The 27520-nt window shown below is 44.2% G+C and overlaps 2 protein-coding genes across 3 annotated transcripts in view; one reads left to right on the plus strand and one right to left on the minus strand.

Annotated features, from left to right (window-relative positions):
• LOC138977061 (replication factor C subunit 5-like) overlaps positions 1 to 25536 on the minus strand; it is a 142763-nt gene extending 117227 nt beyond the window's left edge. For both annotated transcript variants that reach the window (XM_070349977.1, XM_070349976.1), the window contains exons 1-3: positions 25430 to 25536; positions 23732 to 23796; positions 22725 to 22861 (exon numbers count right to left, since the gene is read on the minus strand). In XM_070349977.1, coding sequence (XP_070206078.1) covers positions 22725 to 22861; positions 23732 to 23796; positions 25430 to 25455 — 228 coding nt within the window. In that variant the 5' untranslated portion in view covers positions 25456 to 25536. The remainder of the gene's footprint in view (positions 1 to 22724; positions 22862 to 23731; positions 23797 to 25429) is intronic.
• A 44-nt stretch (positions 25537 to 25580) lies between these two features.
• Positions 25581 to 27520, plus strand: part of LOC138977043 (kinase suppressor of Ras 2-like) — a 180618-nt gene continuing 178678 nt past the window's right edge. Inside the window, exon 1 of the mRNA XM_070349945.1 lies at positions 25581 to 25863. Within this exon, the coding sequence (XP_070206046.1) occupies positions 25702 to 25863 (162 nt within the window). The 5' untranslated portion in view covers positions 25581 to 25701. The remainder of the gene's footprint in view (positions 25864 to 27520) is intronic.

Below are 27520 nucleotides of genomic sequence, written 5' to 3' on the forward strand. Positions count from 1 at the left end.
AGAAACGGAACAGGCTCCGGAGGAACACCACCTGTCCGCCGAGCTGCAGAAGCCAGGACTTGCGACAGATGGTACGCTATGGCCGGTGACTCCGCAAAGCGGAAGGAGGGATTAGCCTCCTTAGCCGGCAGGAAATCCGACATTGCCGACGGCGCCACAGAAGTGGGAGCCATAGCCGCAGCCGTGCCCTCCGGGAAATATCGTGAAGTCACCTCAGCTGCTGTGTCCAGAATGACCCGCAGCCTTGATGACATTCCCGAAGGAGACTCTTCACTGACCACTGATTGCACATCAGAGTGGTCACAGGAAGTGCCATGACCGTAGTCATCTAGAACACCGGCGGTAGGATACCCGGGATGACCGGAAACCGGAAACCCGTAATCCTGGAAGTGCTCCCGACTTGAACCCTGACTGAAGTGCATAGGGTAAGGCGGAAACCCATCCGATACCGCCGGATGTACGTGGGAGGAAGTCATGACCCCGTCCGGGGGAAGTGACGACCATCCTGGCTGAAGCACCGGAAGCGCAAAAGCCTCACGCTGTTGATCCCTCTCCGGCAGCCAGGAGGACGTGCTCGGATGAGGGACAGCATGTCCAGCCGAAGCCGGAAGTGCAGACGTCGAAACCGCGGAGGGCGGAAGCGACGAATGCGAGAACTGCGGCTGGGAGCCGTAAAGCCCTGAGGCCAGTTCTCGGTCCAACCCGTCACTGCGGCACTGGGTGCGGGCGAGTGAGGGCAGACACCGATGCTGAGCGACAGATTCACCGTACGGAGTACTGTTGCCAGTAGAAAGCAGGGAGTGACCCCGCGCCAATGAACTGGTTCCCGTAAGGGAATGTCCGAACGCCTCACGAGGGCTGACAGACCAGTCCGACTTACTTGATACGCCTACGGCAGAGGCGGAAGCAGCCTGAGAGTGCAAACCGGAAACCGAGGTAACCACAGCGGAAGGAAGGGAATGCACCTCCCCCCCCCCCCCCCTTAGCAGGAAGGACTGTGCCAGCGGAAGCTGACGATCGCTGCATCTCCGTCTGAACCAGGGTACGTATCTCTGGAAGTAACGAACTCAACAAAGAGGCAACGATAGCCCCCTGCTCCGGAGCCGCAGAAGGCGGCGGCGGAGCAACAACAGTAGAACTAGAACGAGAAAGAGTGCTAGGACCAGGCGGTGAAATGGGCACCGTCAAAATGGTATTGCGTGCTTCATCCGACACGACCACCAAAGGCTTAGAGCTAGAAGATTTAGGCTTCACTTTGCCCTTCAAATCGGATTTACCCTTACGTTTGTCTGGATCAGCCATGCCGCCGAACAACGAAAACGTAAACAAGCAAAAATACACGAGAAAAGTTACTGAAAATGAACGTAAAACACGAACCGCAAGCAGTAACTACCAAACCAGAAACAAACCAAACTTGCAACAAAACAGTGAACAAGCACAGGTTAAACGCCACAAAATGCAAGTCAGCCAAGCTAACTGAAACAAAATGGCGACAACGCAACACGTTACTGATACAACACGTCCCAAGGACAAACTATCAGCAACAACAGGCGAAAATGTTCGAAAACAACAGAAAAATACAGAACGAGCTCACCAAACGGAGCCCTCACAGGAGAACGATGGGTTACGTGGCCGGCAGGTGACAACTCCACCAAAGACAGCCACAGAAAGCGCACAAAAATGTTCACACAACCTCTCTGCAAGACGCTGAAAGCCGTATGTGCGGCCACGTGGTGGCAGAGAGGAAGTGGCTGTATGGGAGGTAACTCTCAGGGAACCTGGCTGTTACCATGGCTATTCAAGCCTCTTTTGGTAGGGGTCGCTTCCCTTTGTTTGTTTTTTGATGGGTAGCGTTTTTTCAGTACCTAGCATCTCAGACGTAGTCAAATGCTATATGTGATACGGAGTAAGAATATGTAATTTCATGGGTGTTACTGGGAAAAATCAAAAAACCTGAAAGGCAGGGGTCCAAAATGCTCAAGTTTGAAAGAAAGTTTCTGGACACCGACGAAACCAAATCATAATAAGCAAGATGGCGGCAAATCCAAGGGAGCGAACCGAGAAAGCACGCGAACCGGTGTCAAAAGTCGGATCGGAACCGCTGCTCGTTATTTCAACTTAGCGAAACGAAGCTTTTTTTTTAAATTTTTTTTTTAAGAAAACCGGAATTTCCGGCTTCAGATTTTTTCAAAAACCGGAAATCCAAGAGTAACACTCATGTAATTTAACTAAAATTTTAATGGTTATTTGTGCAAACCATCACACAAACATGCGTGCCTCTGTGAGTATGCGTGTTGCTGCTTTCATAGTTCAGGATAGATTACAAGTTAGCTGTGTTAGGGTGTAAGCATTTAGAAAATTGACCCCTCCCCCCCCCCCCCTCCCCCCATCTGTCAAATTCCCTCAGCATCTATGAGCCATTCCGTTACCTCAGATCATCACCAGAAACAAAATCCTCCGCACCCCAAAGATCAGGACGAAAACATTACCGAAACACTTTAGATATCAGATACCGACTTTATGGAATGCGCTTCAAAATCACATTCGCAAAGAGAGAAAGAGAGAGAGAGAGAGAGAGAGAGAGAGAGAGAGAGAGAGAGAGAGAGAGAGAGAGAGAGAGAGAGAGAGAGAGAGAGAGAGAGAGAGAGAGAGAGAGAGAGAGAGAGAGAGAGAGAGCATGTATTCTTATGGTAAATAGTCAGAAATGTAGTTATTGACTGAACTTATTCTTATCGCTATGAGGGGTTAGTGTGTGTGTGTGTGTGTGTGTGTGTGTGTTTGTGTGTGTGTGTTTGTGTGTGAGCGTGCGTGTGTGCGTGTGTGTGAGGTTATTGGAATTGTAAATCGCTTGGAGCTGTAAATCTGGACTTGCGTTATAGAAAAAGTGGTTTTTGGCTCACGAAGTGTAGCCTATGCGATCGTAACTTTGTCTGTGCGTTTGTTTGTGCGTGTGTATGTCTGTGGTAGAAACTTTAACATTTCGTCATTTGAAGACGTCACATTATGGCGTAAGAGGGTTAGACGTCACGCGAAGGAATTACTGAAAGTCTCGGTCATTGTTTTTTGAGCGGGCCGAGACTAGTTGGCAGTCGTGTCGTAGATTGTTGACTCTCTCTCTCTCTCTCTCTCTCTCTCTCTCTCAACTTCAGGCCCTTCAAGCGTTATTATTCTGGTTTGTTTCGTTTTCGTTTCATTTTCCATTGCTCATTTTTCTTTTTGATTTATCTCCCTTTTCCCCTTCTTTTGCGCTTGGAGGACATCATCTTCTCTGATAAGTCGTTTTGATATTTGTATTGTTGTTTTCATTTTTTTTTAACCTGTTGAAGACCATTAGGTCGAAGCGTTGTTCATTGTCATTTGTTTGTATATTTCGTTGCGAGTCCAGAATATTAGGTATTACTCTTAGTCGTGTCCCTGTAAGTAGGCTACATGCAGACAGACAGATCTAGATCTAGTGTCTCGCTTTCTTGCACAGTGTCACCTATGCTGTGTGTGTGTGACTGTGTGTGTATGTGTGACGGAGTGATTGAGTTTGTGTTACTGTTTGTCTATTTCTTACGTGAGCCTTGAAGGCTTCGCCTCTTGTTTTTTTTTTTCATTGTAAGGTGGAATTTATTGTTTTAGTACAAGCAGTGGCTAGAATAGACTCACTCAATGTGTGTGTGCGCTTGAAAGCGCGCGCGCGTGTTTGTGTGTGTCAATGTGTGTGTGTGTGTGTGTGTGATTAAAAGTTGACGAAAGCGGGCGGGGGAGGGGGGTGAAGGTGGGGGGAGGTTGGTGGGTTGGGATTGCGCCGGGGCACTAAGGACACTAAGTGTTTGTAGTGCGATTCAGAAAAAAACTACGGGACAGATCTTTATGAAACTTTGCAAACAAGTTTTTTTACCCCCACCCCTTCACCCGGATTCAAACACTTGGGTCAGTGTTCTACCAACTGACCTGCTGGGCTCACAAATGATTTGTTTCTTAATTTTTGTAAGTCAAGATATGGGGGTGGGGGTGGTACGGAGATAATTGTGGTGTAAGCAATAAGGAAACACGCTATGGTTTTCTTAGGTATAATAACGGTATATAGTGAACTAAGCTGTGTTCAAATTTGGGTATGATCTGTCGAGCAAATTTTGTGTTATAACGTTTTTACCACTAAATGAGTAATAATTGTATGTGTACGCCCTCGACAATCCTCGGCAAAGCCCCTAGTGGGGGTTCGGGGGGCAAAGCCCCCGGAATTTAAAGATGTTTTGGAGATTTTTTACCTAAAATGACCCCCCCCCCCCCCCCCCCCAAAGAAGATTGAGCAACTAAATTATGCCTTCACGAACAAGCAAAACACAGACAGAAAACAAGAAAACTGACAATCTTGTGTTATTTGGCCTAAAAGTGCCATTCCCACTTCCAGGAATACCTGGATTCTTTGTCACTGAATGGCTGACCACGTTCAACAATGTCGCTTCGAGACTAGAGCCACAAAACACCGGCACAAAGCATGCTCGCGCGATGCCAGAGGAAGTGCTTTCTTTCTTTATTTGGTGTTTAACGTCATTTTCAACCGTTCAAGGTTATATCGCGACGGGGAAAGGGGGGGGGGGGGGGGGGGGGGGGTGGGGGGTGGGATAGAGCCACTTGTTAATTGTTTCTTGTTCACAAAAGCACTAATCAAAAAATTGCTCCAGGGGCTTGCAACGTAGTACAATATATGACCTTACTGAGAGAATGCAAGTTTCCAGTACAAAGGACTTAACATTTCTTACATACGGCTTGACTAAAATCTTTACAAACATTGACTATATTCTATACAAGAAACACTTAACAAGGGTAAAAGGAGAAACAGAATCCGTTAGTCGCCTCTTACGACATGCTGGGGAGCATCGGGTAAATTCTTCCCCCTAACCCGCGGGGGGTAGAGGAAGTGCGTGCTCAAGCAAACTGTCAAACCGATTGAGAATTGAACCGAACGGCGCACAAAACAAAAGTTGGGACTGTTTGGGTTTACCGTTTGGGAATAACAGGTTTTTGCATTTCGGCGTGCACCAAATCGAGTTCCGCATACTGGAGATGTTATTTCGGCGAAAAGTACGCTGAACGGCTTACAATGCTATGCCCTGATATACATGTGTGTGTGTGTGTGTGTGTGTGGTGTGCGATTCAGAGAAATCTACTGGACAGATCTTTATGAAACTTTGCACACAAATGTTCCGACCCCCAACCCTTCCCCCTGATTCAAATTCATGGATCACAAGTCCAGTGCTCTACCAACTGACATAGAGGGTTCCCAAATTATTTTTTTAATCATTTTTGTCAATCAAGATATGGGGGTGGGGTTGGTGCGGGAATAATTGTGAAGTAGACAATAAGGCAACAACTTATTTTGTTTACAGGTATTGTATCAGTATACAGTGAACTTAGCTCAAATTTAGTTATGATCTGTCGAGCGAATGTTTTTTAAAAACGTTTTTACTACTAAATGAGTGATAATTTTATGTGTACGCCCTCGAGAAACCTCGATCATTTTCTGAAAATGCACGTTGATAAGTGCCGTATTATGATAAAGTGATGCTATTCATTCCAGGCATGGGAATTGACAATTGTAAAAAAGGCTGAAAATTTATAACTGAAGACGCGAAGCCCCCCCCCCCCCCCCCCCCCCGGAAAAAAATTTCTCCAAAGAACCCAGATGGTGCAATCTGGTGTCATCTGAGCTCCAAGTTTGCCATTAAATTCTGTTTTTAGAATCAGTACCAATATTTGCTTTATTGAAGAAAAAAATATATATATCAATCAATCAATGAGTCTTATATCGCGCATATTCCGTGGGTACAGTTCTAGGCGCTCTGCAGTGATGCCGTGTGAGATGAAATTTTATACGGCCAGTGTATTATACATGTATTATATGGTTTAAATTTGTTAAACAATTGATCTGTTGAGACAAACAGGAAAATGTAACTTGTAACACAATCTGTGCAATCTGGTTTACTTTCAAACATAAAAGTTCAAGTAACTGAGGCGGGCGGTAGCAGTGCGTGAACAAAGTACGGAAAGTTTTCGCGGGCTTTTGCGCAAAGGCAAAAGTAACCGGTGCTTTTTTTGTGTGCCTCCCTCCTTTATTTTTTCGGCGGACACGTTTGCTTTTTCGGCGGAACAAAAAAAAAATTCGGCGGAAATCCGCCGTTCAGCGGACAATTCCCATGCCTGTCATTCATTTATCTACACAAAGTAATGTTTCATTTATCATTTGTAGAGCTAAATGTCAGTTAGGATCACGTTAAGAATCGCAGTGTTTTTCGCAAAATCGTACTTGACAACCCCCAGTAAAAAAATTCTAAAAAAAGGTTAATAAGGCCTAAAAAAAAAAAAGGTGTGGTTACGGTAACCCGACCTACCCTATTTTTAGGGGCCGACCCTATAACTTTTTATTACATTTGTCCAAAAAAACAACAAAAAAACCAAGAAAACGAGTGCAGAAAACGCAATGAAAGCGAAAGCGCCCGAGTCGCACACTTATTTCCCTGTCAAGTAGGTTTAATTTGTACACATTAGAAAAAAAAGTTTAAAAAAAAAAAAGTGATTGCCTACCTTCCCACCCTATTTTTTGGGGCTATGTTACCGTAACCACACCTATTATTTTTTTTGGCCTAAGGCAACCACCTTTTTACATTTAGTCAAGTTTTAACTAAAGGTTTTAACATAGAGGGGGAATCGAGACGAGGGTCGTGGTGTATGTGTGTGTGTGTGTGTGTGTCTGTGCGTGTGTGTGTGTAGAGCGATTCAGAGTAAACTACTGGACCGATCTTTATGAAATTTTACATGAGAGTTCCTGGGTATGATATCCCCAGACGTTTTTTTTTCATTTTTTGGATAAACGTCTTTGATGACGTCATATCCGGCTTTTTGTAAAAGTTGAGGCGGTCACACCCTCATTTTTCAATAAAATTGATTGAAATTTTGGCCAAGTAATATTCGACGAAGGCCGGACTTTGGTATTGCATTTCAGCTTGGAGGCTTAAAAATTAATTAATGACTTTGGTCATTAAAAATCCGAAAATTGTATGTAATCAAAATTATATTTTTTATAAAACGATCCAAATTTACGTTCATCTTATTCTTCATCATTTTCTGATTCCAAAAATATATAAATATGTCCGTCGCGATATAACCTTCGTGGTTGAAAACGACGTTAAACACCAAATAAAGAAAAGAAAGAAAGAATATAAATATGTTATATTTGGATTAAAAACAAGCTCTGAAAATTAAAAATATAAAAATTATGATTAAAATAAAATTTCCGAAATCGATTTAAAAACAAGTTCATCTTATTCCTTGTCGGTTCCTGATTCCAAAACCATATAGATAAATATTTGGATTAAAAACACGCTCAGAAAGTTAAAGCGAAGAGAGGTCAATCAATCAATCAATGACGCTTATATCGCGCATATTCCGTGGGTACAGTTCTAGGCGCTCTGCAGTGATGCCGTGTGAGATGAAATTTTATACGGCCAGTAATTGCAGCCATTTCGGCGCATATTTACCTTTCACGGCCTATTATTCCAAGTCACATGGGTATAGGTAGACAATTATTAACTGTGCCTAAGCAATTTTGCCAGGAAAGACCCTTTTGTCAATCGTGGGATCTTTAACGTGCACACCCAATGTAGTGTACACGGGGGGGTGGGGGGAGTTCGGACACCGAAGAGAGTCTGCACACAAAGTTGACTCTGAAATAAATTTCCGCCGAACCTGCGATCGAACTCACGCTGACAGCGGCCAGCTGAATACAAATCCAGCGCGCTACCAACTGAGCTATATGGGCATGGCTCAGAAATGGCGTCGAACTTGACTTTTCCCTTCAGTTCGACTTTATTCCTCGATTTACATATGCTACAATTAAACTTTGAAATAAACAGAACACAGTTAGAGAGAAAAATGGTCATATTTTCTGATGTTTGTGTCTTCATTCTTCTTAAGTTAATATATTTTAAGCGCGAGGTAATAAAGTGCAAAGTTTTGACTACGAACGAACGAAAATTCTGTGACACTGCAATGGACAAGTACGATCAATTTACAATAACAACAACATGGTAAACCCCACAGGAATCATCCACACACCATTCAACAAAGTAAAGATTGCGGAACAATTCTTGCGCTTTTCATGGAAAACCAACCTCTTACCGCGAAGAAATTGTCGAAACCATTCGCGGGTTTTGTACATAACCGAATGTTGTGAAAGATTCTTGTCGCACAGGAATCTATACACAGTTGCGCAGCAGTTCAATAACAAACAGCGAAAGTCAGTATTTAAAAGAATAACTCTCACAGATTAATATTCCATTGAGCAATTGTGGTCAAGTTACTCCAAAAAGTCAGAAATCGAAAATTTTTAAGTAAATTTTCATTTCATTAATATACTACCCGAATCACATAAAAGCATTGACGCAGTCTTAACATGCTAAGGTCTGAAAAGGCTACCCGTCTTAACCCAATGCCCCCTGAACCGCCCGGCATGGCCCGCCGGAAGTGCCCTATGAAATCCCTGAAACGCCCGGCATGGCCCGCTAAACACTAGGTCACCTACTTTCACTTTCGGTTTGAGCCTTACCCATAAGGCCTTGCGACCGGATGTGATTAATGCACTTCCTTCCGGCTGCTTCATTCTAGCGTTTGCAGAGTTTGAATCGATGCGATAGTGTGTTAGCTGTGAATGTTCAAAGTTTGAGATTTTTTTGTCTGACAAAAAGGCGTTGAACAAGGTTTGGAAGTATGGTGTTCGATCATGGGGAACTCAGATGACGATTCTGACACGCCTTTCGAAGGTTTTCTACTTTGAAAGGGGATGAGTCTGACATCGATCTGGGTGTTGTTATTCGACAACAGGACTTTCGGGAGGATTTTTCTGGGAGTTTTCAACATATATTGGTGATAAGGCTGACACGCTGGACGTTTTTGAAGAACACTTGCTGGATTATTTTTTTTTAAACAACATTTAGTACATCGGAAGTGGACAGAACATACTTGCATATGAAACTATAGTGTATTCTCGAATTATTCTGCGATCTTCTATATAAATGTGAGTACTCTATGATTTTATATGAATTGTTTTGTTTTGTATGTGTGCATGTTGTGCGGAGTAGTTTCCCTTTGCTCAGGATTTAGAAGGCTGCCTGCCATTTTTTTGTCAGGGGGCATTGGGTTAAAGAATTTAAAGGGAAGCAACCCAACACAAAAAGTGTAAACACAGGCAAGGTAATGACCGTCTACCCGGGGAGTTACCTCCCATCTAGGGTTACGTGACGTCACTTCCCCTGTAAACACCACGTGTCTTCATACGACTTAATAGACTAAAAAATCATATGCGGGGTTGGCGGGAGGGAATACACTATGTGATTCGGGTAAGTATATTAATGAAATGAATATTTACTTAAAAATTTTCGATTAAATTACATATTCTTACTCCGAATCACATAAAAGCAGATAGCTTCAACAAGGCGGAGGGAATGAAAAAATTCAAACTCACCTCAAACCCTTGCGAGGAACTGACCCCCTGCTATGAGCGCGGGGAAAGTTCTAGAGCCATCTTGCCTCACGGAGGAGACGTCCCTGAGGTAATAGTTGAGAAACACGTCCTCGGAACGCCAGTACGCCGTGCGTAGGACTTCATCCAGCTTGTGAGACCGAAGGACGGCCAAAGAGGACGCCCAAGCCCTGGTTTCATGGGCCCGGGCAGAGTCCATGGGGAAGACAGGCAGTCCCCCCCCTTTGTTTGCCAGGCTCCACACGTAAGCTTGCTTGATGAGCATGGACACCCAACGAGCCATTGTGGTTTTGGCAATATCCCTATTTCTTAACGTGTTCATAGAGATGAACAGAAGCTTTTGAAATTTGGACCTAAGCGGCTGAGCGCGGGCCAGGTAGATGCCAAGAGCTCGGACCGGGCAATTAACCGCGTCTGGGTCTCCGCGAGCCAGAATGGAAGTCAAAGGCTTGACGCGGACCAGCGGAGAGGCCTGGTCAGGAGCCTGATTCTTTGCCAGGAAGTTAGGCCGGAAACGCAAAGTAATAGAGCCATCGGGCTCGTTAGAGATGTCCGCCGGGTCCCCTGACAGGGCGTGAATCTCACTTCCCCTGCGAGCCGTAGCTACAAGCAGGAGAAAAAGCGTTTTGCGCGTAAGACTAGCGAAACTAGCCGCGGCCAATGGTTCAAATTCTGCGGAACGAAGAAATTCGAGTACCAGAAAGAGATCCCACTTCGGGAGGGAGGAACGAGTAGCGGACTCCTTGAGAGCAGCGCCCTTGATCACCCTTGAGATGACGCCAGTGACGTCAATGGAGCGTCCCAGTTGCCGTAGCGTGACGGCGATGGCAGATCTTCGCACCCTCAAGGAGGAAGCAGACGCTCCTTGAGAGGAAAGAAAAGAGAGGTGGTTTGCGACGTGCATGGAACGAGGAGCCAGCGCGTCCAAACCACGGGCCTGACACCAGGTCGCCCAAGCCTTCCAGTGAGATGCGTACACCGACGAAGTGGAAGCTCTATGAGAGCGTTCCACCAGGTCCAATGTCTGCTCAGAAGCACCGGAACGCCTCAGAGAAGACCGGACAACTTCCACACGTGAAGTTTCAGGATTGAGGGGTCCTCGTGTGGAATGCCGGTGCGAGGCTGCACCAACTCTCCTCTTGCTAGAGCGAGAGGGATTGGCGGGCCGTGAGCGAGCCTCAGAAGGTCCGGGAACCACGCCTGTGAGGGCCACAGGGGCGCGACCAGGAGAAGATCCGGACCCTCCATTTCCGCCTTCCGAATCACTCGGACGAGTAACTGAAAGGGAGGAAAGGCGTAGGCCTGGAGCCCTGTCCACGGAAAGGCCAATGCATCCGTCTGCCAAGCCTCGGGATCCGGGAATGGCGAGACGAAGATTGACAGCCTCTTCGAAAACCGGGTGGCAAAGAGGTCCACCAGAGGCTTTGGGACGAGAGCCCAGAGACGAAGCAGTGCCCCGTGAGTGATCGTCCACTCTGATTGAAGCACTCTGTCGGAGCGACTGAGCGCGTCCGCCAGAGTGTTCAAGCTCCCCGGGAGGTACCTGGCCGAGAGAGTGATCTGGTGCTGCCAACACCAGGTCAGAATCTCGCAGGTCCTGCCCGAGAGAGACGGGGACCGCGACCCTCCCTGCTTGTTGAGATAAGCTGCCACAGTCGTGTTGTCTGTAAACAGACGAACATGCTTGGCGTGAAGGGAGGGCCGAAACTCCGCCAGAGCTAGGGCCACAGCCTCTAGCTCCAGCAAGTTTATGTGCCAACGGCTCTGCTCTGCCGACCACAGGCCCGACGCAGTCTGTCGGTCTGTGTGTGCACCCCAGCCCAACAGAGACGCATCCGTAAAGAGGTCCGTGTCTGGAGGGGGCAGGACAATCGGCACGCCCCTGCAGACCCATGCCGTGTCCAACCACGGAAGGGTCGCTGACTGGAACCATCCCTGCAAAGGGATGAGGACGTCCCAGTCCACGCAGGCAGAGTCCACATACGGTTTCAGGGCAAGCTGAAACGGACGTTTGTGGACCCTGCCCAGAGGCACCAAGAGAGCCATGGACTCCATCTGTCCCAAGATGGAGGCCAGCGTCCGGAGGGAAGCCCTCGGGAGAGACAAAGTGGCGCGGATGATGGTTTGGAGCTTGTCCACCCTCCTCTGAGAAGGCTGGACCGTCCATGTAACCGTGCAGAAAGACATCCCCAGATAAGTGAACGTCTGTGACGGCACCAACTCCGACTTTGTCCGGTTGATCGAAAAACCCAGCAGGTGGGCTTGACGAAGAACCGCCTGGGTATGACTGGAGCACCCAGACTGGCTTTGGTTCAGAACCAGCCAATCGTCCAGGTATGCTCTCAGCCGTATACCCTGCGACCTCACCAGTGCGCATAACTGCCTCACGACCATGGTGAAGACCCAAGGTGCGAGAGACAGCCCGAAAGGCAGAGCGCGGAACTGGTAGACCTGATCGCCCCACCGGAAACGAAGCCATTTCCGGTCGGACGGATGCACCAGAATATGGAAGTATGCATCTGTCAGGTCTATGGAGGTCGCCCAGTCTCCCGGGCGGAGAGAGTCTCTGACCGATGCGGGCGTCTCCATCTTGAACCGTATCGTTCTCAAGAAAGTATTGAGATGCGACAGGTCCAGGACGGGACGCCACGCCCCCGAGGCCTTTGGGACGGCAAACAGCCGACCGTAAAAGCCTAGGGACGTGTGGTCTAAGACCCTCTCTACCGCGCCCTTCTGCACCAGAGCAACGATTTCCGCCTGAAGGACGGACCTTGCTTCTGGTGAGGAGGGAGGCTTGAAGCCCGGCAGACGCCGCGACAGAGGTGCCTTTCTTTCGCCCCAAAGTAGACGAAAGCCCGATCCCACGACGCCCACGATCCACTGGCTGTGCACTTGGGCCGCCCAGTGAGAAAGTGCCCTTGAAGGGCCCCCCGCCATCACCAGAGTGGAGGGCGGGGGGGGTGGTGGGACCGGGAACACTTCATTGGGGGTGAGGCTTGCTACCAGAGCCACCTCGCCCCTTGCCGGGCGCCGATCTTCTTCTCGAGCCACGAGAAGCCGATCTGCCCTGCTTCTGTCCGGCAGGCTTGGAAGAACCAGAGGCCTGAGGCTGTTTAGGCGGAGCGGGCTGAGCCTGTGGAGGCTTGGCCTGCTTGAACGCCTGCAGAGAGAAATCAGAGAACTGAGAATCCCTGTTCATCTGTATTTCAGTCTTCCTGGCGTCGAACGCCAGACGGCCAAACAGAGAGCCCTCTGTCATGGGAGACGTCCGCAGTGTGTCACGAGTAGTCTGGTCCGTGAACTGAGAGTGACCCAGAAAAAGATCTCTCCGGCTCATGACCGTATGTGCGTACTGCATCGCTGACAACCTCATTTGTTCCTCGTTGACTCTAGCCAGAGCCGACAGAAGAGTTGAGATGTCGTCAGCGTCCTGCTCGACCGCGAGGACGAAAGGGTCCAGCGTCTCGGTCATAGCCCTGGTAAGGGAACGCAGGAGCGTCTCGGAGATCGAAGCCAGCTCTAAAAGCTGGCGACTAATCTCCTCCGATGCCATGAGGGTATGTTCGGGAAGCACAATCCCCGAATCGCTCTTGATAGGCTTTGCCAGCAAAGAAGCCATCTCCGGCGTGACCGGAAGCGGTGCACGCGGGAGAGCAAAGGACGCCAGCCAAGAACGACCTGACTTCGGCAAAGTAAACTTCTTGTGATGTGTGGGCACAAAAGAAGAAGCTTGGGTATCCGAAGCCAGCCAAGTCCGAGCAAGTTCCGGAGCCGGTCCGTAAGGTACCAGCAAAGGAACAGAGATGCCAGGCTGCGTCCTCCCCGCAGGAGAGGGCCGCGCCAGCACCTGAGAAAGCTGGTAGGCAACTGATGGGGATTCGGCAAAACGGAAGCGGGAAGCATCCCCCTTCTCGTACCGAAAATCCGCCATAGCGGAGGGGGCGGCAGAAGCCGACGAAGGCAAAGCCACTGCCCCTTCTGCAAAGTATCTGGATGTAACTTCCGCCGCATCTTCAAGCGCCAGTCGAAGCTGAGACGGAAATCCAGAACGAGAAGCTTCACTGACTACAGAATGCGTGTCTGCATAGTCAAGAGAAGCGTCCCGATCATAGTCCACTGAACCGGCAGCAGGATGGTGTGCAGAGAAACCGGAAACCGGAGAATCGGTAAGCCGGAAAGCATCCTGGCTCATAACCTGATCAACAGGAAACACAGAGCCGGAAGACGCAGTCACCATTGCCGCCGGAACTGAACCGGTACGCGGTAGTCGACATAGCACTAGGCAAGTGCAGCGAAGACTGTCCCGGAAGTTCGAAGGACGTGCCCGGTCTCTCACCCACTGACATCCGTGTAGGGGCAGTGTGAAAGAGACTAGGAAACCCGGGCGGAGCCGGAAGCGCCGCCGACGAAGCCGCGTACAGCGGAAGCGTCTGCTGCGAGGACTGGGGCCGGAAGCCCGTTGGCCGGAAGGCCAGTCCACAGTCGACACCAGCAGGGACCTTCGTGGGTGTGCCAGATTGACCTTCGTTTCCGAGAAAACCCGGAAACGCGACTTCCGCAAGCGGAAGCCGCCCTTGCTCAGTCATAGCCCTACTCGCTATACGATCGGAACTAGAAAGAGCAGCATATCCTGACTGGCAGGAAGTTTGCAGGTAGCGAGCCTGCGACCAAGAACTGTTGCTCAAAAGAGAGCGTTCGGTGGCTTCGCGAGAGCCGGCGGAGCAGTTCGACTTACCGTCTGTGCTCCAGGCAAGAGCAGTAGACGACGAGAGAGAACCAACATCACGGGCGGGCGTCTCCGACAGTCACACAAAAGATGCCAGGGAGTGGACGCCACCTACTGCCGATGAAAGCGGAGAGCTGAGAGCCGGCGTGGCTCGCTGTAATTCGTCACGCACCAGGGTTCGAATTTCTGGAACGAGCGAACTCAAAATCGACGAAACCATGTCAGCCTGCCCCGCGCCCGAAACTGCGACCGGGCGAGCTGACACAGACACAGTTGTCACGGGTTTGCTAGGCTGCCCCCCAGCATTAAGGCTATCGGGGGCAGAAATGGGTACCGACAAGAGTACGTTTCTAACTTTGTCAGAAACCAAAACGAGCGGAGAACTTTTAGGCAGAGATTTATCTGAGGAAGACTTTGCCTTAATCCGGCCCTTGGCATCACCCTTACCACGTTTCTTATCGCTGTCAGCCATAATGACCAACGCGCAAAAACAGCAAACAACACAAAGTTACTGAGAAGAAATTTTAACAAGTCCAAAAAGGACGAAAATTTGTCAATAACAATAAAAATTCCTGTCAACAATGAGACAAAATTGGAAAGAGCTCACCAAAAACGTAGTGGCAAGCCAGTAAGACGGGTTAGGTGACCGGTGGGTGCCCAAAGAACACCTGCAAGCAGTCACTCACGGAGCCAAAAATTTCGACGACCTTCTCAGTGTAGGTTGAAATGTCGTATGAAGACACGTGGTGTTTACAGGGGAAGTGACGTCACGTAACCCGGATGGGAGGTAACTCCCCGGGTAGATGGTCATTACCTTGCCTGTGTTTACACTTTTTGTGTTGGGTTGCTTCCCTTTAAATTCTTTAAGACGGGTAGCCTTTTCAGACCTTAGCATGTTAAGACTGCGTCAATGCTTTTATGTGATTCGGAGTAAGAATATGTAATTTAATCGCGACGAAAGTCGAAGTTTGCAGTTTGTCGTGAACAGTGATGTTATGTACTCATTGTTTATGCGCAACAGCATCCTGTAAAAGTACGCGTTGCCGGCAATTTGCTGCGTCCGTTTGACCCAGTTTACGTTTCCCGCGGTTTGCGACTAGATGTGGAGCGATGGAGGCTTGGGACGCGAACAAACCAGGCAAGTTTTTGTTGTTGTGAATTTCGCGTTCATGTTATGTACAACAGCTATCGACACTTTCTGCTACTTTTCTTCAATTTCTGTTACAATGGCCATCGAATTTTTAATCTGAACGATGTTGCTGTTGGGACCGAACTATGGGCTTTTGTTTGCTGTCAAAATCGCCATGTTTTCATTTGATCTACAGGCACACACAGTGAAATTTCCTTCCCCACATTTATTTTGTTGTTGTGAAAATAACGTACAGCAAAAAAGTCGCACTTTTTGCGCTGTCTTCGTACATAGCATATTTTTTTTGTTCTGGAGATCAGTGTTTTGGAGAAAAAAAAAGTCTGATGTTGGTTACTCATCCAGGCATGAAAACTGAAAAAAAAAAAAATACTGAAAAAAAAATTCGAAGGCGCGTAGCGCCAAGTTTTGCAGGCGCGTAGCTCCAAGTTTCGCAGGCGCGAAGCGCCAAGACTTCTAGGGGGGTCCGGGGGCATGCTCCCCCGGAAATTTTTTTCTCAAGGGTGCAATTTGGTGCAATCTGGGGCTATCTGAGCCTTAAAATTGGATTCAAACATGGCCCCAAAACTATTTTACTATAACTGTGACTAGGGAAAAAAAAAAAAAAAAAAAAAAAAAAAAAAAAAAAATTAAAAAAAAAAAAAAAAAAAGGAAAAATACGGAAATTAAAACAAAATACGGTTTATTTTTTTCAAAAATACGGAAAATACGGAAAATACGGAGAATTTTCATGCCTGTCATCAGAAGGTTATGGTAATAACATTTGGCTGATTTGTACATAAAGTCACAACAATTGAAATCAGTCTTGGTGTATTTATTTTTATTTTTTATTTTTACTTCATTAGTGTTTATGAAGATTGATAATGAATATGATTTTCTTTTTATTGTTCTGTTGTTAAACAACTTTCTGTTGTTTTTCTTCAATGATGGGATAATGTTGCCTTTGACAGTAATGTACATCACTTCACAGCAAAGAGATTATTTTCCTATTGTTTTAGATGTGTGAAGTTATGTACATTTTTGAAATAATGGAAACATCATGCTGTGTTTATCTTCAGATGTTTTATGAATCTTTTTTTCTCTCCTGTTTATTGAGCCTGACAAAAACATTTTTATGAAGATATTATACTAATGTCAGTGTGTACATAATTGGTTTGTTGTGATGTTATGTACGCTCAATAAGATCAAAACATAGTATTTTTTATCACCTTTTATCACATTTCTGCAATGTTTCTTTTCTTCAGATTTATCTTTTCATGAGTGTACTAAATAACTTTACTTATCTCCATGCCACATGAATAATTGATATGTACATCACTTCACACCAATTCGTTATATGCATGTAATTCATTTGTTTTAACCAGTTCCTGCATTAAATGCTCACAAAGCATGAATTTCTCATTTCATTAGTCATTTTTAACCAATTTTGCAAATGCAGAGGTCATATATTTGTCACATTTAAATGAACACGGTACGGAATCACTCAAATTGTGGTGAAGTTATGTACAAATGATATCTTTGCTGCGTAGCATGTGTTGTGTCAAAAGTAGGACACAATAATTGGTATGACAATATTCATATGCTTGATCCTGTGCTGCAAATGTGTTTTGTTTTTGATATTATTCCTGTTACTTGATTTAAAGACAAATTTTGGAGAAATTATTGTGTGAAGTTATGTACAGTCAAAGGGTGAGATCGCCTTTTACTGAGTTTTAGCCTGTTTTTTTTAATATTTTTGGCGCTAACAATGTGTGTGTGTGATCCAAACAGTTCAGCCATGAACTTCTGACCTGAAATTGTATTAGCATTGCCAGTTGCAGTTGTCTTATGGGCTAAATTGCATATTTAGAAGCATTGTTTTTGGCTCACGAAGTGTAGCCTATGCGATCGTAACTTTGTCTGTCTGTGCGTTTGTGCGTTTGTGCGTGTGTGTGTGCGTGTGTGTGTGTGTTTGTGCGTGTGTATGTCTGTGGTAGAAACTTTAACATTTCCGAGTCTATGTGTGAGTGGTTATCCAAGACTATGGATAAAGCTCGCATAAGATTACGTCACGGTCAAAAGTGTTTGACGTCAATTAATGCATCATGACGGCATGCCTCCCTGTAGTCTTTCTCTCTCGCGTGGTGTGTGTGGTCTCGGTCATTGTTATTTTGAGCGGGCCGAGACTATTTGGCAGTCGTGTCCCTGTAAGTAGGCTACATGCAGACAGACAGATCTAGATCTAGTGTCTCTCTTTCTTGCACAGTGTCACCTAAGCTTACTGTGTGTGTGGGTGTGTATGTGTGACGGAGTGATTGAGTTTGTGTTACTGTTTGTTTATTTCTTACGTGAGCCTTGAAGGCTTCGCCTCTTGTTTTTTGTTTTTTTAAGATTGCCCTTTTGGTTGATGTTTTACTGTCTAACTGCTACTGCAGGTGATTAGAAATAATATTCTATGGATCAGATTTCATTTTCTACCACACTTTTTATGTTATCTTGTTTTCTCTTAGATTTAGGTGTATTTCAAAAGTGAAGCAGTGGTGAATGTGGTGAAGTTATGTACAGTATAGACCGGATGTATAAAACACCGGATGTATGAAAGTCTGGATGTATGAAAGGGGTAGGCAGGGTCCCGGCAGAAGCTACTCTTTGTTGTTACTTAGAATTTTCCGGTTGTATGAAAATCGGATGTATAAAAGTCCGGTTGTATAAAAGCAAATCTCTGGTCCCGAGCAGCACAAATGCGTTGTTGCAAGACCGGTTGTAAGAAAACGAAAGTAGACCCAAGTCACCAAATGAGGATGCCCTGAAAACTTCCCCACCAACTGATTTTTATCCAGATTCTATAGCTGTCAACGAGTTGTTCTGTTTAATTTGTTTCTCCATTCAATCATTTTTTTAACCTGTTACAAATTCGTCACGAAGACCCATAAAATCCCAGAAGGCATTTGTGTTACATTTATAACCAGAGACATTGGTCATGGATGTGAATCAGTTGTTATCTGTTTATGTTGTTGTATTTTATGTTGTTGTATTTTATTTTGTTGTATTTTATGTTGTTGTTTTTATGTTCTTGTTGTTGTTTTTACATTTAGTCAAGTTTTGACTAAAATAATGTTTTAACGTAGAGGGGGGAATCGAGACGAGGGTTGTGGTGTATGTGTGTGTGTGTCTGTGTGTCTGTGTCTGTGTCTGTGTGTGTGTGTGTAGAGCGATTCAGACCAAACTACTGGACCGATCTTAATGAAATTTGACATGAGAGTTCCTGGGAATGATATCCCCGGATTTTTTTTGATTTTTTTCGATAAATACTTTTGATGACGTCATATCCGGCTTTTTGTAAAAGTTGAGGCGGCACTGTCACACCCTCATTTTTCAATCAAATTTCAATCAAATTGATTGAAATTTTGGCCCAGCAATCTTCGACGAAGGCCGGTGTTCGGTATTGCATTTCAGCTTGGTGGCTTAAAAATTAATTGATGACTTTGGTCATTAAAAATCTGAAAATTGTAAAAAAAACATTTTTTTATAAAACGATCCAAATTTACGTTCATCTTATTCTTCATCATTTTCTGATTCCAAAAACATATAAATATGTTATATTTGGATTAAAAACAAGCTCTGAAAATTAAAAATATAAAAATTATTATTAAAATTCAATTTCCGAAATCGTTTTAAAAACTATTTCATCTTATTCCTTGTCGGTTCCTGATTCCAAAAACATATAGATATGATATGTTTGGATTAAAAACACGCTCAGAAAGTTAAAACGAAGAGAGGTACAGTAAAGCGTGCTATGAAGCACAGCGCAACCGAGCCAAACAGGCTCGTCACTTTCACTGCCTTTTGCACAAGCGGCGGACTACGTTCAGTTTCATTCTGTGAGTTCCACAGCTTGACTAAATGTAGTAATTTCGCCTTACTGGACTTGTTATGTTCTTGTTGTTGTTGTTGATTTTATCCATTAAACTGATTTTATGTTTAACTCCATTAATAATCTGTTTTGTTTGTCTATTCAGTCATTTTAGCCTGTTATAAATTTGTCATGACTGAAGAGCCATAATAGCCCAGGAAGGCATTTTTTTGTACAATTAAAACCAGAGGCATTGGTCGTGGGTGTGACTCAGTTTTTTTATGTTGTTGTTGTTTTAATCCGTTAAACTGGTTTTAAGTTTAACTCACTTTTTTGTATTCAGTGCGCGCGCGTGTGTGTGTGTGTTATAAATGTGTACGTTTTGGAGAGAGAGAGAGAGAGAGGGGGGGGGGGGGGAGAGAGAGAGAGAGAGAGAGAGAGAGAACTCAGAAAATGTTATTTGCTACACCAACGGTCATTACAAAGCTTCCACGACCAAAAACATTGTCAAAAGCGCAAAAGGGTTGTGGAGGGAACACACACAATACAGTTGAGCCACACACAAACACACACACACACGTGCGCGCGAGCGCACGCGCACACACATACACACATGGGGGGGGGGGGGGGGGGGGTGGGGGGCGGAGAGTGCACGGCCTTATGCAAAGCAGAACAGTTCCTTACACAAACAGTTGCTCTTTCTATCGGTTGTCCTGACTGTGTCAGTGTATGTAAGTACATGTACTTTTCTACTTGTTATTCACAAACCTTTTCTTCTAACAAGGATATGTATCAAAACATTTAAACATAAAAAATAAAAAAATAAATACAAAAATGATATGAAAAAAACCCTACTTTTATCAAGTAACAGACGCGTGGCCGGATGTATGAAAGTCAATCCACAATATTTTCATACATCCGGTTAACCGGATTTAGTAAAGACCGGATGTATGAAAGACAAAAAGTGGGTCCCGACGACTTTCTTACATCCGGTCTCGACTGTACTGCGTTTTTGTTGTGGAATATCTTCTTTGTGTGTTGCTGAAAATGTTTGCCCTTTATGACAAAATGCTTATTCTTACACACAAAATTTGTTTCAATCTCTACTTTCATTCAAACATCATCACAATTTATACTTTAATCAAATAAAAGAATAAGACATTGTGTGGTGTTATGTACAACTTGTTCTACTGTTTTGTCTTGTTTTAGACCTAATAAAAGTCTGATTGACTTGAAATTAGCATTGTTAGTTGTAGTTTATTATTGTACACAAGATGTCATCATTTTTGTCACTCAAAACACAGTTTCCATTTCTTCATCATGTGTCACACTTTTTAGACACCATTTCTGAGCCTTGCCCATATCCCCGCTATATCCCCGAGGTACAGAAAAGCGTGCTATGCAGCACAGCGCAACCGCTACCGCGCTAAACAGGCTCGCCTTTTGTACGAGCGGCGGACTACGGTCATAGTGAACAAATGCAGTGCGTTCAGTTTCATTCTGTGAGTTCCACAGCTTGACTAAATGTAGTAATTTCGCCTTACGCGACTTGTTTTCTTTGCACAGATGTGTCCATATTGCTTAGAGGAACCTGTGCACAAAATGTGTAATGTATCTGTCGAGCGATTTGAACACACAAGTAACCCCTTAAGTGGACGCCTGCAATGTGTGGACACTTTTGCTCTGGCCCAAGGGTGTCCACTCATGAGAGGGACTGCTGTACCCCAAACATGTTCTTATTTTCGTCATCTTTGATTTTTCAAACAATGCTTTGCCTTTAACTGAACAAATCCATATTGTTGATTTTATCGTATATTTTTCCATATCATTTTATGAAAACTTCTTTTAAAATAGTCATGGTCCCAAGTTTTTCAAAAAAACATGCCAGAATTTGTTTCTCCAAAGAACCCAAATGGTGCAATTTGGTGTCATCTGAGCTCCAAGTTTGCAATTAATTTCACTTTTTAGAACAATTTTTGCTTCCCCATTTATTTGTTTCGGCGAACACTTTTGCTTTTTCGGCGGAAAAAAAAAAAATTAGACAGAAATTTGCCTTTTGGCGGACAATTCCCATGTCTGTAAAAGACTCAGTCACAGGTAATCAAAATATCAGGCCTATTGCTAAGGTAAACAAAACAGCTGATATTGTTCCTAACCTGCCTGTAAGTCCAACAGTTGGCTTTTGACTAAGTTCAGGCATGAGCAAGATCAGTCGCCCACTCGCCACAGGCAACCAAAAATGAGTGTGGGCGAATAGAAAGTCTTATAATGATCGGCCACTGGCGAGTGAAAATTTTGGTTCTGTGGTATTATCATTTTCCAAGCGACGATTGTCTGTTGTGAAGCACGTTGTCGTCTACGAATGCTAAAATTAGATGTGATCGGAGCTCTTGTTCAAGCTGATTGGGAAATTCTCTTTAAGCCTGTCCAGACTTGGCCGCCGTTTTACGCTCTATGCGCCGCAGGCCGTTTTGTGCGTCGCGCGGGATTTGCCGAGTGGCCACACATCGACGATTCTTTTCACAACGCGGTATCAGTGGAGCGGGTCAGCTGACAAGAAGGTTCAGTTGCATTCGACTGCTGACGTCATCGCTCTGGTTTGCTCTGATTGGTCAAATGTCCGTCGTTCTATGTCTGTGTCATAGAAATTAGAACACGCGCTATTCTTCTGCAAATAACGCTTCGCGATCATAGCACGCTGCGGCGCTCCCACGTGGGCCGTTTTGAGCATAAGTCAAATGTGGACAGGGTCGGCCGGGCCTTCAGTGACCATGAACCAATCAGAATGACCAGAACCGTATTTCGGGGTTATCATGACTTTCCATTGACGCGATTTTAACCAATCAGAATTGTCGACGCAGCACGCGTGTCTCGGCAGCCTAGGCAGATCTGAAGCTGTAAACATGTGGAAATACTTGGACAACTGCCAGCCCCCAAAGAAAAAAGCCAAACCAGAGGGAACAGAGTCCGAGAGACTGAAAAAGTATGACTCCGGACAGAAGCGTTCCTTCCAGGCAGACTGGACAAAATCTGACTGCTAAACTATGATCGAAAAAAAAACGTCATGTTGTGTACTGCTTGCGAAAAGCATGCCGCTTCTGAGAAGGAGAGAAAGGGGCCATTCGTTGTTGGAAAACAGACAAATTTAAGCTAGAAAACATACGTGAACACGAAACATCAAAGTCTCACGAACAAAACACCCAAAAATGGGTCAACTCAAACAAAAAGGTCAAAGACACCGAGGCGGCACACGCTATGCACCAGCTAACGCAAGACCAGCGTGCTCGTGTCGCTCAACTGATGCGATCGGTACAGGCGCTTGCTTGCCTTTCACCACGTTTGAATGGATGGAATCGTTTTGTTCTTTGGTAACTCATTTTTGTGGGTGAGGGAATTTGTTTGTGGGCTAGTCAATTTTGAAATTCACTAGCCCACAAGGCGAGTGAAAATTTTGGAACTTGCTCATCCTTAGTAAGGATTATATGATGATTACCTCTAAAACCATGGAACTGAATTCCTTTGGGGAATAGATCTGCTTGGCAACGGCAAGTATGGTGCTGGTCTTGCCTGTCCCAGGAGGTCCATAAAGCAACAGGTGAGGCAACCGATCCTCTTTTATGAACTGAGTGACTGCAACAAGAATTACAGTGTAATGACAACATTTTTTTGTTAAGGTTAGTTGGTGTTGCGGTCTCATAGTAGACCTAACTCCATACAAGATAATAGTGTTTTAGGAGGGACAGATCGACTCAACTGCACCATCAAGCATGATTAAAGTTATTGCCCCAGTAAAATTTTAAAACAAATATCAGTGTGCTAGTGCGTTTTGACATAATTTGGAGCCACTACATGAAAGAAATGCAAAACAAGAAGAGCAAACGCTCGATCGAGTCACTTTCGCAGTTCTGAATATTATATGAGGCATCAGATGGACAGGAAGAAATTGCTATTCACAACACAATGAGTCACGTTCACATAAAATTTGAGCCCGGTCACTTTTATAGTTTCCGAGAAAAGCCCAACGTTAAGTTGTGTGTTGCCGAACAGAAAAGGCTAGTTATCTCCCTTGTTTTTCTGATAACGTTCGTAAAAGGCTACAGATGTAAATACTTTGATGTAAAGAATAATCCTACAAAGTTTCAATCACATCCGATGAACTTTGTCAAAGATATAAAATGTCTAATTTTTCCTTTGACGCTGACCTGTGACCTTGAAAAAGGTCAAAGGTCAACGAAACCATCGTTAAAGTGTAGAGGTCATTGGAGGTCACGACTAAACAAAATATGAGCCCGATCGCTTTGATAGTTTCCGAGAAAAGTCCAACGTTAAGGTGGTGTCTACGGACGGCCGGCCGGACGGCCGGACAGACTAACACTGACCGATTACATAGTCACTTTTTCTCAAGTGACTCAAAAACTACAAAGTCAGAATGTTTAAATAATAACAATCGAAGATAAAATATCAGAGAAAGAGAGAAAGTACCTGAGGAAATATACTTACTTGTACTAACAATATCTGTGTGGGAAATGAGGTCATTGAGCTGCTCAGGGCGGTACTTCTCAACCCTGCAGGAACAAGAGGAAAATCTTCTGCATTTTTTTTATATAAAACACCTGTGTGTATGTGTGTGTGCTTGCCTGCATGTACATACATGTATGAGTGTGTGTGGTGAACAAGAGTGGGAAGTGTATTTGCATGTGTTTTTATGTGTTTCTCTATTTGTGTGCCTGTTAGTGTTATCTAATTCTGAGACTTTCCATTTCAATTCGTCTCTCCCTTTCTCTGGTGTGTTCACGTTCACATACTTCAGTAACTCACCCTGAGAACTCTGAGTCTGAGACAAAAAATAAATGCATGGAACCGTAGTCGTTTCAGCCAGCATAAAGAAGAAGTTAATAATGGAATGAGAACAACAACAAAACAACAACAAAACAGAAGACTACCTGTTAAGGTCCTGCTTTCTGAAACTTTTTCTTCTTAACCTCTGTAAATTTACCTCCTTTCTCAGATTTAAGCTTCTCACTTCTATGCACTGGTGTTTTTGTTAGAAACACCAAAGATCATTTGTTGGGGCACATGATTTTAGGTTAGGACACATTTTTCCAATAAAAACACAGAAAAATATAACACTTACTACATGTACTTAGTTATTTCAGATTTAGATGGAATTGAAAAAAGCCTTGTCGTAAGTTACTTTCGTTTCCATAAACGCTTCAAGGAGAATGAATTGTCTAAAGTACTAACGCACACACTTTACAGCTACAACGTTATTTTGTATGCTGGATTATAACTTATTTAATTAATTGAGCGATAGATTTTTCAAAACTATGAATGATCGGCGTGTGTGTTTGCAAGGGTGTGTGTGTGTCCATCTGTCTATGTGCGTATGAGTGTGTGTTTTGTGTATGAGTCAATGTGTGTGTGTGTGTGCATGTGTGACTTGGGGTGTGTGTGTGTGAGTGTGTGTGTGTGAGAGAGAGAGAGAGAGAGAGAGAGAGAGAGAGAGAGAGAGAGAGAGAGAGAGGGGGGGATTTGTCCTTCGCTGGGGGTATGCAGTGCCTTGGCATTGCACTTTAATAATAATTATCAAATGTAAGCTTTTCTGATCACACACAAAAAAAGTGGGAAAAAACAGCAAAAATTGGGGGTAAATTTATGTTTGAAATTCAATTTAAAAAATAGTAATACATTAGTCATAGTATTTGCGGCAAACTTTTAATATCATTGCATTCAAACATTTCAGATTATAATGAAAGCAGCTTTATTGGTATTTTCTCACAAATACACTTAGTGTGGATATTTTAAAAATGTCATCTGACAGGGAGCACCTTTTGGGAGTTGCCCATTATTAGCAATGTCTGGACTTCGGAACCAGAAACAATAACTTTTCAAGGTTCACCAAGTACATCAAAATTGAGAATTTCACGCAGATTGACCTTTTTATGTCCTGCTACACATTTCTGTGTGACTTCCTACCCCCTAATCTGTTCTGTTGTATTCATGACAATAAAGCCATTTAATTAATTACAACAGGTTTTAGCTAAAATTGTGTGCAGGACAGGTTGTAAAGCCAAAGGCCGAGGGGTCACTCTTTCAGCAGAATTTTTCCAACAGCCCCAAAATGAAGCTCAAACTGAATGTAGCTGGAAGCTCGCTTAAGTTAGTGAATTAACCGATTACTGGTCATCTATCCCTTACCATGGTAAATTTCTTGTTTTTGACATCTTCAAACGGTAACGTGTAGACACAACTATTTGCCTTTCATCTGCTTCTTTTTCCTTTTCTGCGGACGCGCCTTTTTTTCCACAATTCTCATCCAAGTCACATGATCGCGAGATTTGAGTTCCAACATGGCTGACCAAAGCACCAAACATCATGAAGTCTGGTTCCAGGATACCCGAAAGGATTTGATATCTGATAATTGAAACGAAATCTGCCCTCAGAGTAGACATCTGGTGTACTTTTTCAGTATGTCGTCATCGAAAGACCGTGAAGAAGCAGAGAAACAAGCAATTAAAACGTGCACAACGAACCAGTGTATGATAGATTTTACAGCAAAACATCTGAATGGTTTGCGGATTGAATGTGCGACAACCGAAGAAATCACGCAAAAGGAGATACGAGAGGCCGAGGTAAATATTCATGTAGATGTCATTTCGAACAAGATTGATGCATTGTTAAAATAATTGCTTTGCAAAGTTACATACGTTTTCATTTTCTGTTTGTCAACGTTATCCTCTCTTCTTCGAATTCATGAACTGGGTCCTTTTGGATCCTTCAAGTTCAACGAGTGGGATTTTGAGTAGAGTTGGTTAAACTGGGTCTGATTGGTGGCCATGGCTCAGTACTGAGTAAAAGATTAAAACTTTTGTACATACAGTTCTGTGGCAATCAGTGTTAGCCAGTAAATACTCCAGTGTAGAGAGTTGCGGAGATCGAGACGTTGGCAGTTGGTTCCATTGACCTATGGCGATGGTGCTTGGAAAGAAGGTGTTATCTGGAGGGTAGTGTCATTCTCTCTGAAAAACATTCTCTGTGAGTGGGAGCCTCTAGTTCTTGGGTCGCCCAGTTTGTAGAAAGAGTTTTTGTCAGGGCTCCCTAAAGACAATGCGGCTATAGGTCAGCTGGTGTAACGAATTCAGATTACTCCCTCAACCAGATTTCTCATTCAGCCTTGTTGATCTTGTATAAACTCCACACTGAAATTGTGAAAAGTCCCTCTCCCTTCCCAAGTACTGATGATCGACCTTAGGTACTTTAAATTCATGGAGTCAAATTCGTTCAAATAAAAAATGGTATTTAATTTTTTTTTAAATGTTAAAGTTACTTAAAGTTAAACTTAAAAATTTGCTTCATTGTCTTCATCGTAAAATCATTTTCTTAGGTTCAGCTTTAGGCAACTTGTTTAGGCAAGTAGGTAAAATTTCATTTTCACCAAACGCATATTTTTAACTTTGAAGTACAATTAAATTACATCAAGCACAACATTTTCGCTCCATTTTTTTTTATTACAATATTCCTACCTAATGATTTTCCTCTGCAATGATTTTTAAGTAAGTTTGACCGAAAACATTTTTTTAAAGATAGTTTCCCTTGTTTCATGATTATTTATACCAAATGTAACATACATACCAGCCAAGAACACTCAAAACCCAAAACCTATGTTCAGATCAAACTTTCAAAAATCTAACATGTTTCTCCATCCATTTCTGGACCTACATGTATTAAAAATTAGATTGAGATGTGGTTATTCAATGCACAATGTTCCATGCGTTTCACCGCAACACGGTGGCCTAGTGGTAAGGCGTCCGCCCAGTGAACGGGAGGTCGTGGGTTCGAACCCCGGCCGGGTCATACCTAAGACTTTAAAATAGGCAATCTAGTGGCTGCTCCGCCTGGCGTCTGGCATTATGGGGTTAGTGCTAGGACTGGTTGGTCCGGTGTCAGAATAATGTGACTGGGTGAGACATGAAGCCTGTGCTGCGACTTCTGTCTTGTGTGTGCCGCACATATGTCAAAGCAGCACCGCCCTGATATGGCCCTTCGTGGTCGGCTGGGCGTTAAGCAAACAAACAAACAAACCATGCGTTTCGCATAACGCCTTGTGTGCCAAAAAAGGTGCTTTTAAACAAAGTCAATTTTCTCAGCATCCAGGCGAATGACAGACATAAATTTGATATGGATAAAATCTGCATGAGGAATTCTTTATAACTGTATTGTTTATGTTGTAGTCATTTAAAAACAGAACAAAATGCTAAATAATAAAAGTATCCAGAACAGGATTTTTGC

Source organism: Littorina saxatilis, linkage group LG9 (assembly GCF_037325665.1).
Source record: "Littorina saxatilis isolate snail1 linkage group LG9, US_GU_Lsax_2.0, whole genome shotgun sequence".
NCBI lineage: Eukaryota > Metazoa > Mollusca > Gastropoda > Littorinimorpha > Littorinidae > Littorina > Littorina saxatilis.